The following is a 12,424-nucleotide window of genomic DNA, read 5'->3' on the forward strand; positions in this document are numbered from 1 at the left end:
CCGAAAAGCGGGTTGCAGGTCCGTAATACGCGCAAGTTGGGTGCGAGTATCGGAATGCCCTGAAAGTGGGTCGCAGGTCGGGTGCGGGTCTTAAATGTGGCTGGATAGTGTAATGGTTAAGGGCTCTGCCTCTGATACAGGAGACCAGGGTTCGAATCTCGGCTATGCCTGTTCAGTAAGCCAGCACCTATTCGGCAGGAGACCTTGGGCAAGTCTCCCTAACACTGCTACTGACTATAGAGTGTGTCCTAGTGGCTGCAGTTCTGGCGCTTTGAGTCCATCAGGAGAAAAGTGCGACATAAATGTTCTTTGTCTGTGTGTCTTAAAAACTAGACCTGTGCAGGCCTCTACAAAGAATGGAAAGCATCCAAACTATTTAAATGCAAGTAGAGAATTTGCCATAAATATCACTGGATGAGGGAATTTGAGCAGTAACAAGGGTGAGATGAGCACAATAGAAATGAAATGCTTGACTCTAATCAGCAACATACACACTGCTTTCACAGTACATGTCAAATTTATTGTAATAATTCTTAAGGCTAGTTTAACACCAGGACGTTGCGTTTTAGAGGACGTTATGGTCGCATAGCGTGCCCCTAACGCAACGCCTGGTGCTCTCTAAGGTGGACGCCTGGTGCTCTCTAAGGTGGACGTCAGAGTGAGCCGCGTTGTGCAGCTCACTCTGGCGTCCGTGATACGTACTCTTGTGCGCATGCAGCATCACGTGGTCCCGCCGGCCAATCGCTGCACAGAGCGGCCGCTCCAGGAAGTAAACACTGCACGTCCCTGAGTGCAGTGAATATTAATTAGCCATGTGCCTGGCCGCTCTCCGCTCCTCCCCAACGTTACTGAGCATGTGCAAGCAGTCTAACGCGGCTCTGCCGCTTAGAAAGTACTGCATGCAGTACGTTGTCTGGTGGCGCAGCGTTACTATGTAACGCAACGTGGGCACTGTGAACAGCCCATTGATTTTTCATTGCTGTGCGGTGGGGTGCGTTACAGGCTGCTCTAACGTGCGCCTGTAACGTCCCACTGTGAAACCAGCCTTAATGTCTAACATTAATGATCTTTAATCACATCTAATATAATAATTAAAGTCTTAAGATACAATATTAAAAAGCTTTGGGGGTGTCCATTTTATTTTTAAAATACAAATTACAAATCTATATTAACGCTATATCAAGCCGGCCAGTGTGTGTCTGTACTTCTGGCCTCCTGCTCCACCCTGCTGCAATTCACTGTGCCAACCAAGTTTTGCACACTTCTTCGGCCCATAGGGTAGGTTGCTTGTACTTTGTTAAGCGATCCCACCCACTGTGTCCCTGGAACAGTCTACTTTTTTTTACATACACTTTCAATGGAAAATTTCAAACTGTCACCACTGGTACAGGTCTGAAGTTAATTTATCAAACTTGGGTCACGTAGGGTTGGGCTTAACCTGATAAATGGCGTCACTTTTTGGGGATTCAAAAAAAGTGGATTCAAATGCAGCCAATCATATTTCACCCATTAACGTCAATAGGAAAATGTAAAATGCTGTAAGTCTCCCAGTATTAAAGAGAACCCGAGGTGGGTTCTAACAATGCTATCAGTACACAGAGGCTGAGTCTGCTTATACTGCCCAGCCTCTGTTGCTAGCTCGATCCCCCCTAAGTTCCCCCTGCACTCTACTATGCCCCCATAAATCATCAGCCGAGCTGTCAACACAGCGAAGTCGCAGGTGGCTGTTTAGATCTGCAGCTGTTAGTCTCGGCGCTCCCCCGCCTCCTAAATAGCTCTGGTACCTGCCCGCGTCCCTTCCCTCCCCGCTGATTGAAGGGAAGGGACACAGTCGGGGAGCAGAGAAATAGAGGAGGCGGGGGAGCGCCGAGACTGACAGCTGCAGATCTAAAAATCCAGCTGCGACACGCTGTGTCGTCAGCTCGGCTGATAATTTATGGGGGCATAGCAGAGCGCAGGGGGAACTTGGGGGGGGGGGGGGGGGGTCGAGATAGCAACAGAGGCTGGGCAGTATAAGCAGACACAGCCTTTGTGTGCTGATAGCATTGTTAGAACCCACCTCGGGTTCTCTTTAAAACCAAAGTCTCCAAACATGACACAGTCGATAACTGAGCGACTGGGGTTAAAATTCAAAAACAAATGGGTGGACCTACAAACAGCTAATTGGATTTTAGTAATGGACTTCAATGTGAGGCCTGAAACCCACTAGCAGCACTTTTCTAAGCTCTTGTGATTTAAAAAGCGCTCGCTAATGTAATGCTATGGTAGTGCTCCCACTTGAGGGATGTGATTTATTTTTTTAAAAAGCGCCCATAGCATTGCATTTGCAAGAGCTTTTCAAATCACTGGCGCTTAAGAGCTGCTAGTGGGTCCCAGGCCTCACAGTATTAAAGCCAGAGTTCAAAAACCTGACATAGTCGGTAACTGGGTGACTACGGTTAAAATTCTGAAAAAGCCAATCAAACAATAACAAATTCTATACAGATCTTAACTTTGCAGAAATAAAAAAAAAATCACTTGAAGCAGGATTGTGTTAACGGCATGATATATAAAGTTCATGTACTCACAGGCTGTTAGAAATTGATTTGGGGCAAAGTGAACACATGGAATATCTATCACCCTGAAGACACATGCAGATCAGTGGTTTCTGACTGAAGTCTGACTAGATTAGCTGCATACTTGTTTCAGGTGTGTGATTCAAACACTACTGCAGCCAAAGAAATTAGCAAGACTGCCAGGCAACTGGTATTTTTTTTTTTTTTTTTTTTTTAAAGAAATACGACAGGCACCATATATGTCTACATGTTCCTTCATAAGGCAATGGAAACAAACATCAAGGAAAAAATAAATTACAACAATTTTGAATAACTTATTTACATTTTAATATTTACATGCATACAACAAATGGTGTAAAGCAGTGTTCCCCAACCCTGTCCTCAAGGCCCACCAACAGTGCACATTTGTGGGTTTCTGCAAAACATTTTACTGTTGGTGGGCCTTGAACTCTGGTGTAAAACATCAGCATGTATTAAAACTTTGTTTCAATTTTTTATTTATTTTTTACAGTTTACCCTTGTTAGGCAACATAGTCTCATTGATTATATTTTTGCAAGACAGCGTACAGCCATGTTTCAATACCGCAAGGTAGCCTCTTAAATGTGGCTTTCATGTGAAATAATTCTGCATACTTAAAGTGGACCTAAACCCAGGACCGTCCTCCTCTGCTCTAAAAGATAAGTAACAGCAAAATAACCTTTACAGAAAAAATTGATTTGTTACAGCTCACAGAACTCCTACTAATATACTGCAGAGTGGTTACTTCCTGGTTTCATGTGAGCACAGAAATGGTTAACTCCCTGTGTTTACATATAGCCTGCCTGAATAACACAAACCTGTCACAGATGAGACAGAGCTGACAGCTCAAATTACAGTGGCTTGTTACTTCCAGATAAGGGAGAATTAGACAGGCTGTCCTGTGGAAGTTTAGGTCCTCTATAACTACCATAAACACTCAAAAATAAACTTGGAGTATAAACCAAGGTACTTATTTCCTACAGACACCAGAAATATAGTTTGACTAACATTTAAGCCTAGGGTAAAAAAAAGACTGCTACTTGTAACATTCCCATATGTTCCTGGTTCACAGAATCAGGAAGTAGAGAGCCAGCTGGAAACAGTAGAGGTAGAATCCACTAGAAGGCAAGGAGAGTAGCGTTGCAATGTCATATGGCCCCTTAATTAGGCGAGTTTTTTTCCCCCACCTCCTCCATTGCCATTACTCAACAATAAGGGGGGTGGGGGGCAGAGAATGTGGCCACTAGACCATCAGGAATGGGGGAGTAAGAAACTATCACCCGAATATAAACAGAGATTTTGCACTGGGGGTGGGGGGCGCATTCTAGGAGCACATAAAATATCAGTCTATACTCCAGTATATATATATAAAGCGAACATTTAACTGCATTTTTTTTTTCATTTGCTTGTAGCATTACTTGTTATAGTTACATTGGATATATGAAATATTCATAGGTAATACTTATTTACCTGATAAAATATACACAGTAGTGTGCAGGAGCAGAACTATAAATCATGGGGCCCACCAGCAAAAAAAAAAAAAAAAAACAACACTGATGTTGATGCCCCCCCTCAAGTGTTGACACCTTTCCCTTGCCAACCCCCTGCAGCCTTGTTGCCACTCTTCTAGGGTCATAAAGCAAATGTGGACTTTGTAACCTTCACACCTACAAGTGTAGCCACAAAAATACCTGATCTGAAGGATGGACCCCTTCAGTGGCGTAGCTAGACATTATGGGGCCCCATAGCAACATTTTCGTGGGGCCATCTTATCTAGGCACTCTTGAGCAATGCTATCTGCCCCTACGTTACATTCTAATGCAATGCACACTGCATATACTCCATGGGCACAGACAAAAAGTCAGAGGGTGGAGCAACACAGCAAAGTTAACAGTGAACACATCAAGTACCATTTGGGGCCCCCTCTTCTCCAGGGCCCCATATCAGCTGCTATGGCTATTGCTACGCCCCTGGACCCCTTTATCAGAGTGAAGTAGTAGTTGCCCCCCCCATCTCTGGTTACAGGGGCTGCTCCCCTGTAGTTACGCCCCTGGTAGTGCGCAAAGGTTTTAGGCAGGTGTGAAAAAAATGCTGTAAATCAATAATACTTTCAAAAACGTTTGCGGTTTGCTTAAAACCTCAAACCGCCGGTGTGCACCAGCCCATAGAGATACATTAGCTACGCGGATGCTGAGGCGGATGCGGCCGGCGGATCGCATCAAGATCCGCCCGGTGTGCACTGGGACTAAACTCTGTCATCCGCACCCAAAACCGCTAGCGTTTTGTGGATCTGCTAGCGGATTTGGTGTGCACTGGGCCTCAGTGTGGCCACGCTTTGCCTTCAAAACAGCATAAATTCTTCTAGGTACACTTGCACACAGTTTTTGAAGGAACTCAGCAGGTAGGTTATTCCAAACATCTTGGAGAATTAACCATATATGTACTGTGGATGTAGGCTTTCTCACATCCTTCTGTCTCTTCATGTAATCCCAGACACACTATGATGAGATCAGGGCTCTGTGGGGGCAATACTATCACTTCTAGGTTTTCTTCTTTATGCTGAAGATAGTTCTTAAAGAGTAACTGTCAGGCTGCAGAAGCTAATTTAAACCTCTATTCTCCTGTGTTAAACAGTTTAGACAGAAGCCAAAAAGACATTACTAAAGATAAAAATCTCTCTTACATTTAATGTGTGCTTATCAGCAAAGCTAAGCTCCTAAGGAGGACGCAAGCCGCATTCCATACTGCAAAGCATTCTGGGGCCCTCCCCTCGGCTGCTAAGGAGAAGACGGGATCAAGTTTCAGCAGCTTCTAACTCAGTCCAGCCACAGCACAGATAAATCTCCGGGCAGAGTACTCTGCAGGAGTCCGCTATTGTTCCTAGCCACATGGCTCATTAATATTCACTGCACACTGTGTTATTCTGTACGAGCTCCTCTGTGAATAGGGAAGCAGGCAGGACATGACGACACATTTGGCTTCACAAACATGGAACCTGCCATGGGCTGTCAGGAGCATCATTCTCTGCATATACTATATAAAAATTCTGTGAAATCCAAACGTGGACAGTGAAATGCATATGTAATGTAAGTACAGCCAATCTTTAGCTACTGATATATGTGTTTATTTTCTCTGAGACCTTATACCTAACAGTTCCTCTTTAATGACTTTGGCTGTATGTTTGGGGTCGTTGTCCTGCTGCAGAATAAATTTCAGGCCAATTATATGCCTCCTTGATGGTATTGGATGATGATGGATAAGTAGCTGCCTGTATTTATCAGGGTGGATTGTTGGTTTGAAGGTAGTGGCACTAAAAACTAAAAACTGATTTAGATTTTACTTTTGTGTGCTTGCTTTGCTAACAATCATTACAAAGTATTCTTTCTTTACAGCATTTTTTCACACCTGCCCAAAACTTTTGCACAGAACTCTATATATTTGTATACTGAATCTATACTTCTTAAATAGAAAATAACGAGAACAATATTACAAACTTGCTTTGACCACCTCCCTGCCCTCCATTAACTTCTTAAAAGATACATATGAGACAAAAATAATAAATTCTGATCTATTTACCTGGAACTTCCTTCAGCCCCTTGAAGTCTTTGTGTCCCTCGGTGCAGCTTCGCTGGCACTCTTCTGGGATCCACTCCGTAGCAGCCCCCGACTCAGCCAGCTTGTCGGTTTCTGCGCATGTGTGAGTGTACGGGCCGTGCTCACATGACCACTCTGCGCAGTACTACTGTGATTTAGACACTTCTGCAGCCAAATAGATTAAACAATACCAGCTGCCTGGGAGCCCTGCTAAAGGGAAATAAATATGGCAGCCTCCATATACTTCTCACTTCAGGTTCCCTTTAAAATGATCCCGAGCAAAAGCTCGGGATCAAAATCAGATACTTGCCTTAAGAGAGGGAAGCCTAAGAATCCTAATAAGGCTTCCCTCGCTGCTCTGTTGTCCCACAATGCTGAACGCAGTCTCCGCCAGATATGATTAGCGACGATGCCTTGTCTTCTGGGGGGCCGCACACAGCGGGGGACAACAGAGCAGGGAGGGAAGCCTCAATAGGATCCTTAGGCTTCCCTCTCAAAGTATCTGATTTTGTACTCAAGTTTCATCATGGGTACTCTTTAAAGATAAAGGATTGGGGGGGGGGGGGGGGGGTGTCAGGGTTAAATACTTACCTGTTCTGGCATCATCTATTCAAGCAGGTGATCGCTCTGTCCCCCTTAGAGAATGGGCCCCACCAATTTTTTTCAAAATTGACATCAAGGCTCTGGCCAAGCCCATCTGTGTTGCTGCGGTCTGCACCCAGGTCGGCAGCCGATGCCCAATTGGTGGCTGCCAAGCTGGAGGCAGGACGCTGCAATGCAGGCGGAGGTTTCCGAAGAGCTTTGACAGTTTCTGGAAATATGGCTTGGGCTGCACTGCTGAGAAGGGGGGTGGAATGTCACCTGTGACCCGAGGACGTTGGATCAGGTAAGTATTTAACCCCACCTCCCTTCCCCACAAAATCTTCCACATTAAGACATGTCATGACAGGCGCTATCATTTTTAGCTTAGGTACTCTGAGTTCATTCCATGATCCAAATATAAAGCTGACTTTCTAACACATGGAAGTTTACTGGTAGTAATGCCGATTCTTTCAAAACTATTTCCAATCTTCCTTTATAAGCAGTATAGTTTAACAAGTCTTCTCTTCGTCTCACATTTTATCTCTGGGTAACGCTGGTTTGCCTGGCCCAGGATTTCCCATCTTCACAATAACTGCAAACTGGGTTAGAAGCAACATCATGCTTTGGTAGGCTCATCTTCTCCATCTATGCCAAAATGGTAAATAAAGTTAGAGAAGTGAACATTTAATTATCCAAGACATGCTTATACACAATGAAAAACTGTATTAAAGACACTGGGAAATATACACTTACTGTTCACTTTATTAGGTAATCCTGTTCAATAACTTGTTAACACAAATAGCTAATCAGCCATTCAAATGGTAGTAAGTCAATGCATTTAGGCATGTAAACACAGTGAAGATAAGTTGCTGACATTCAAAGAGCATGAGAATGGGGGAAAAATGCCAGTTTTCTGTAGTCATGTGACCACAGCCCAGGGGGAAATTAAGGTAAAGTCCTTTCTATTACAGGGACAAAGTTGTTCAGTGTACTGGTTAAGGGCTCTGCCTCTGACACAGGAGACCTGGGTTCAAACTTCAAATCTCGTGCTCTTCCTGTTCAGGAAGCCAACACCTATTCAGTAAGGAGACCTTGGGAAAGACTCCCCAACACTGCTACTGTCTATAGAGTGCGCCCTATTGGCGCTTTGAGTCCACCAGGAGAAAGGTGCAATATAAATGATCTGTGTCTCATCTATACAGGGACTGTAATTAAACCCTAAACGGAAGAAAAAAAATCAATACTGGCTTTCACAAGATTTTACCTTACAATACAATCACCGATTAGTGATATCGGCCACCAATTTATTGCTACAATATAGCCCACTGATCAACCAATTCCCTGCACTTTTATTGATGGAAAGTCTTAGACATGTCGGAGTGGTGGTGGTGGGGGGGGGGGGGGGGGGGGGGGGGGAATCAATGGCCCATAGCTTCCAGCATTTTTGCAGTTACATTGACGCTCAAAAGAATGGCAAATAAATTGATCCACAATCGTATAGAATATAACCATTAATGGAAATCATAGTTGCTCTTAACTATAACTAGGTATGTCTACTAGTTCTAGTACTATGTCTAGTTTCTCAAATTTGTTCCACTTACTAACCGTTGTGCATGGCTGAACCAACCTGATGTGGTGCTATTGGCTGATCAGAAACCACACTTTCCATCATCTCTGGAGATGAGGATTTCAGTTGTATGTAAATCGAATGAAATTCAGATTGGACATAACGGAAAAATCGATCTGGCAGGTAAATCTGCCAGAAAATTGTATGGTGTATACCTAGCATAACTCTTATGGAACTGGTCAGAAAGATGTAAAACACATAAAAACCTTTCCAGATCTAAAATCCATTATAAATATTCAAAACTGAAACTTCACTTATTTCTTCTTTCTAGCCTAGGAACTACCATACTTACATTCTTAAACATTTGTCCTTCCCTCCACTGGCCACTCTCTGCCCATCGGGGCTCCAGTCTACTGCATAGATCTACAGGAATAAAGATAGTTTTACACGTAATGGGCTCTATTCACAAAACATTTCATAAATGACTTATCACCTAAAATGACAAAAAAAAAACACTTTTCAGCACATTTACAAGCAAAATAATCAAAGTAAGCTGTTCCTGGTTGCCTTCCTAACAATAATACTTTTCTTACCTTAATGATATTATATTTTTGCTCGTTGGGAGCTTAAAGACACACTGAAGTGTGTTTTTTTACCTTCGTTTTGTATCCAGCCATCTTCAGCATTAAATTCTAAGCGGATTTGCCGCATCCCCGCGGCAGAACGAGCGATTTATGCCCCAGAAATAGCCTAGGAAGGTTTCACTTTCCAGGATTTTGCTTCCTGGCAGAGGCAGAGCTGTGCGCAGTAGCTCTGCCTCTTCTCCAGTCAATCTCTATTGATCTCCGCCTCTCTCATTCTTCTTTCACTGAGAGGGGCGGGGGAGGAGGAGTGACTGGATAAGAGGCAGAGCTACAGCGCACAGCTCTGCCTCTCTCTGGCAGCAAAATCTGCGACTTGAGAAGTCGAACTATGCGGGGCTATTTCAGGGGCATAAATTAGGGCAGATTAGGGCCCATTAGGGCAGCCCCCTCCTTCAACATCTTCAATAAGGCCCTCAAAACTCACCTTTTCACTCTGGCCTACTACCCTTCACAAGTGCTCTAAACCCACAGCTGAACTCTGGTCCCCTACGTTTCAGGTCTCTACCTCTCCCTCTAGATTGTAAGCCTTTGGGCAGGGTCCTCCTCCTTTTGTGTCCTACCTGATCATGCACCTCAATTACTGTGAACCCATGCTATGCATTTGAGTGAACCCAACTTGCCTAATCTCCATGCTCCCATCCAAAGACTGGCTTAGCATTACCTTGTACTCATACTGTGCTGCGTGATCTGGTTTTTCTTATATTCCTGTATTGTCATATTGCTGTATGTCACACCTAAATATTGTCTGTAACCTAAATTAATGTCCAGTGCTGCATAATATATTGGCGCTTTATAAATACAATAAATAACTCGTTCTGGCGTGGGAACTTAATGCTAAAGACAGCTGGATATGAAACGAAGGTAAGAAAAAAAGGAAAAAAAAAAACTTCAGTGTCTCTTTAAAAATGTAACAGGTAAAGTAAAACCAGAGGAAAACATCGTTGTGAATAATGTCTATTGTCTGAAATACAGGATAACCTTCACAGGATGTGTCTTGGCAAATGCAACCAATACATTCAAGCTCATGTCAGGTAGTTTCTATTGATACTTTGAGCAGGCTTGTTAAAGCTATGCACACACCGCAAGATAGCTTTACGTGAAACAACCGATGAATCATCGTTCCATGATCAAATCCAAAAGGTCTTAAGTGATATTAATTTGATATGAATGACAGCAAACAAAATGCCAAACAATCATTAACCAATAGGATCTTTAAAAGGTGCAGGATGTAGGTGAAGTGCTATAGACTTTGCGAATGTCAATTAAAAATTATTCATAGTGCTGCATACACTGCTGCTAAACGATTATCTACTGAAGCGATCTATCATGCCGTATGTTTAACATGCTGGGGCACCATCCTGGATTGTTTGTAGTTCTGTTAAACCATCATTTGGGGTTTGGGCTTTTAAACAAGATTTGAATGATGAGTTGTTTATCAATTATTCCTAAGAATTTTCTCTCCCTAGGTGTATGAGGCATCATGTGAATTCATATTTTTAAAGTGAACCTGTATTTTTCGGACTATAAGACGTGCCTGACCATAAGACGCACCTAGGTTTAGAGGACAAAACCCGGGGGGGGGGGGGGGGGATTGTGGATTATTCCCCCTTGTACCTCATGCCCCCTTGTACCTCTGTGTCCTCCTCTAGGCCCCTCTGTGTCCTACTCTAGGCCCCTCTGTGTCCTACTCTAGGCACCTTTAAGTCATCCTCTAGGCCCCTTTGTGCCCCACTTAGTCCTCCTCTGCATGGGCACAGAATAAGGTGTCCCCGACATTGCAGCGGGTTGGAGGTTTGTATTGGCAGCCATTCACAAGTCAGGAACTCCCTGCATTTGGACTATAAGACGCAGTGACTTTTCCCCCCACTTTTGGGGAAGAAAAAGTGAGTCTTTCAGTCCAAAAAACACAGTATTTACTTTTAAGCAATACCAGTTGCCTGGCTATCCTGCTGATCCTCTGCCTATAATACTTTAGCCATAGACCCTGAACAAGCATGCAGCAGATCTGACAAGATTAGCTGCATGGTTGTTTCTGGTGTTATTCAGACAACACTGCAGCCAAATAGACCAGCAGGGCTGCCAGGCAACTGCTGTTTACAAGAAAAAAATATGGCTACCTCCAAATCACTCAAGTTCATTTTAAGATATTTAGCACAATTACTGCAACTTGTTTTACGGACTGCAAGTAGAAGTATCTTATTCCTCCTTCTGTAGAACTGATTTATGAAAATCATTTTAAATATTAAGGAATTTTCTCTTGTACACTAAAAAAAAAAAAAAAACAGTATCCTAACAGAAGAAGAGGGATCTTCACAACATGGCCAGAAGTGTCATAAACTCCTTTTAACAGGTCAAATATATAGCTGATTTCTTAGAGAAATGTCAGTTCAGTACAGTCCGAGGGGTTAGACATACCTCATCTGCATGACCTGGGAGGTCCACTGTAAGCTTCTTGGTTTTAACATCCCAGACTTTAAGTGTACTGTCACTGCTCCCACTGACTAAAAGTCTGCTATCAGCAGACCAGGCAATCTGATAGACAGAAGCTACATGACCACGCAAAGAAGTTATGTACCTGAAAGTCAGGAAAAAAAAACAAAAAACGAATGTTAGCACGTTTTTCAGTGTAAATTAGACTAATGAATTTCAATAACATAACTTCATCAAGTAGGCTACAAAAGATCAACACAAAATTAAATTATGATAAATGTAATACACAATAATTTAGTATCTAGTGCATAGTTATCAAACTTTGGCCTTAAGTGCCTTCAAATTTGGCCCGCAAGTTATTTCCCCACTTTGCATTATGTTTGGCCCCGCCCTAGATCAGCAAGAAAGTCGTATGGAGGAAGGAGGGGGAAAGCACTAAAGACTAAAAGGAAACTGTTTAGGGGTGTGAGGAGGGAACCACTAGGGAACTGTCTAGTGGACACTAGAGACAAGACAATGTACTCTGTACAGCGCTGCATAATATGTCAGTGCTATATAAAAATACTGTATAAGAAAGGAAGGTGGGATAGTAGACGCCAGGGAACTGTATAGGGGAGGGAGGGGCCACTAGACAACAGGGAAATGTATAAAAAGAAATGGGGGCCATTAGACACCAGGGAATTTTAAAAGGGAGGGAAGTGGCCACTAGACATTGAGGTTAAGCCTGCGTTTCGCTCCCAGTGTTCAATTTCGGCCCACTTTGTATTAGAGTTTGACAGCCCTGATCAAGTGTAAACGCAGAAAAAATTGACAACAAAGGAGTCTTGCCTGTCTGCCCATTCAGCCAAGCACTCTAATACAAGATCTGTACAAGTGAGTTGTCCCGTTTCCTGCTATTAGAGTGCATGTGTGTTTTTGCCTTGTTTTGTTTAACTTCTTTTAGTGATCTGAGGAGCAGCAGTTTGAATCTTAATCTTAAACACCTACAGATTCTAAATGCTGATTCGAACTTCATATTTCTAACATCACCTCC

General features: G+C 43.2%; 1 protein-coding gene across 1 annotated transcript in view; it reads right to left on the reverse strand.

The window, feature by feature from the left end:
• Positions 1-2,858: 2,858 nt before the first annotated feature.
• NLE1 (notchless homolog 1) overlaps positions 2,859-12,424 on the reverse strand; it is a 33,620-nt gene continuing 24,054 nt past the window's right edge. The window contains exons 11-13 of the mRNA XM_068280842.1: positions 11,377-11,536; positions 8,670-8,740; positions 2,859-7,395 (exon numbers count right to left, since the gene is read on the reverse strand). Coding sequence (XP_068136943.1) covers positions 7,383-7,395; positions 8,670-8,740; positions 11,377-11,536 — 244 coding nt within the window. The 3' untranslated portion in view covers positions 2,859-7,382. The remainder of the gene's footprint in view (positions 7,396-8,669; positions 8,741-11,376; positions 11,537-12,424) is intronic.

Source organism: Hyperolius riggenbachi, chromosome 4 (assembly GCF_040937935.1).
Source record: "Hyperolius riggenbachi isolate aHypRig1 chromosome 4, aHypRig1.pri, whole genome shotgun sequence".
Classification (NCBI taxonomy): Eukaryota; Metazoa; Chordata; class Amphibia; order Anura; family Hyperoliidae; genus Hyperolius; species Hyperolius riggenbachi.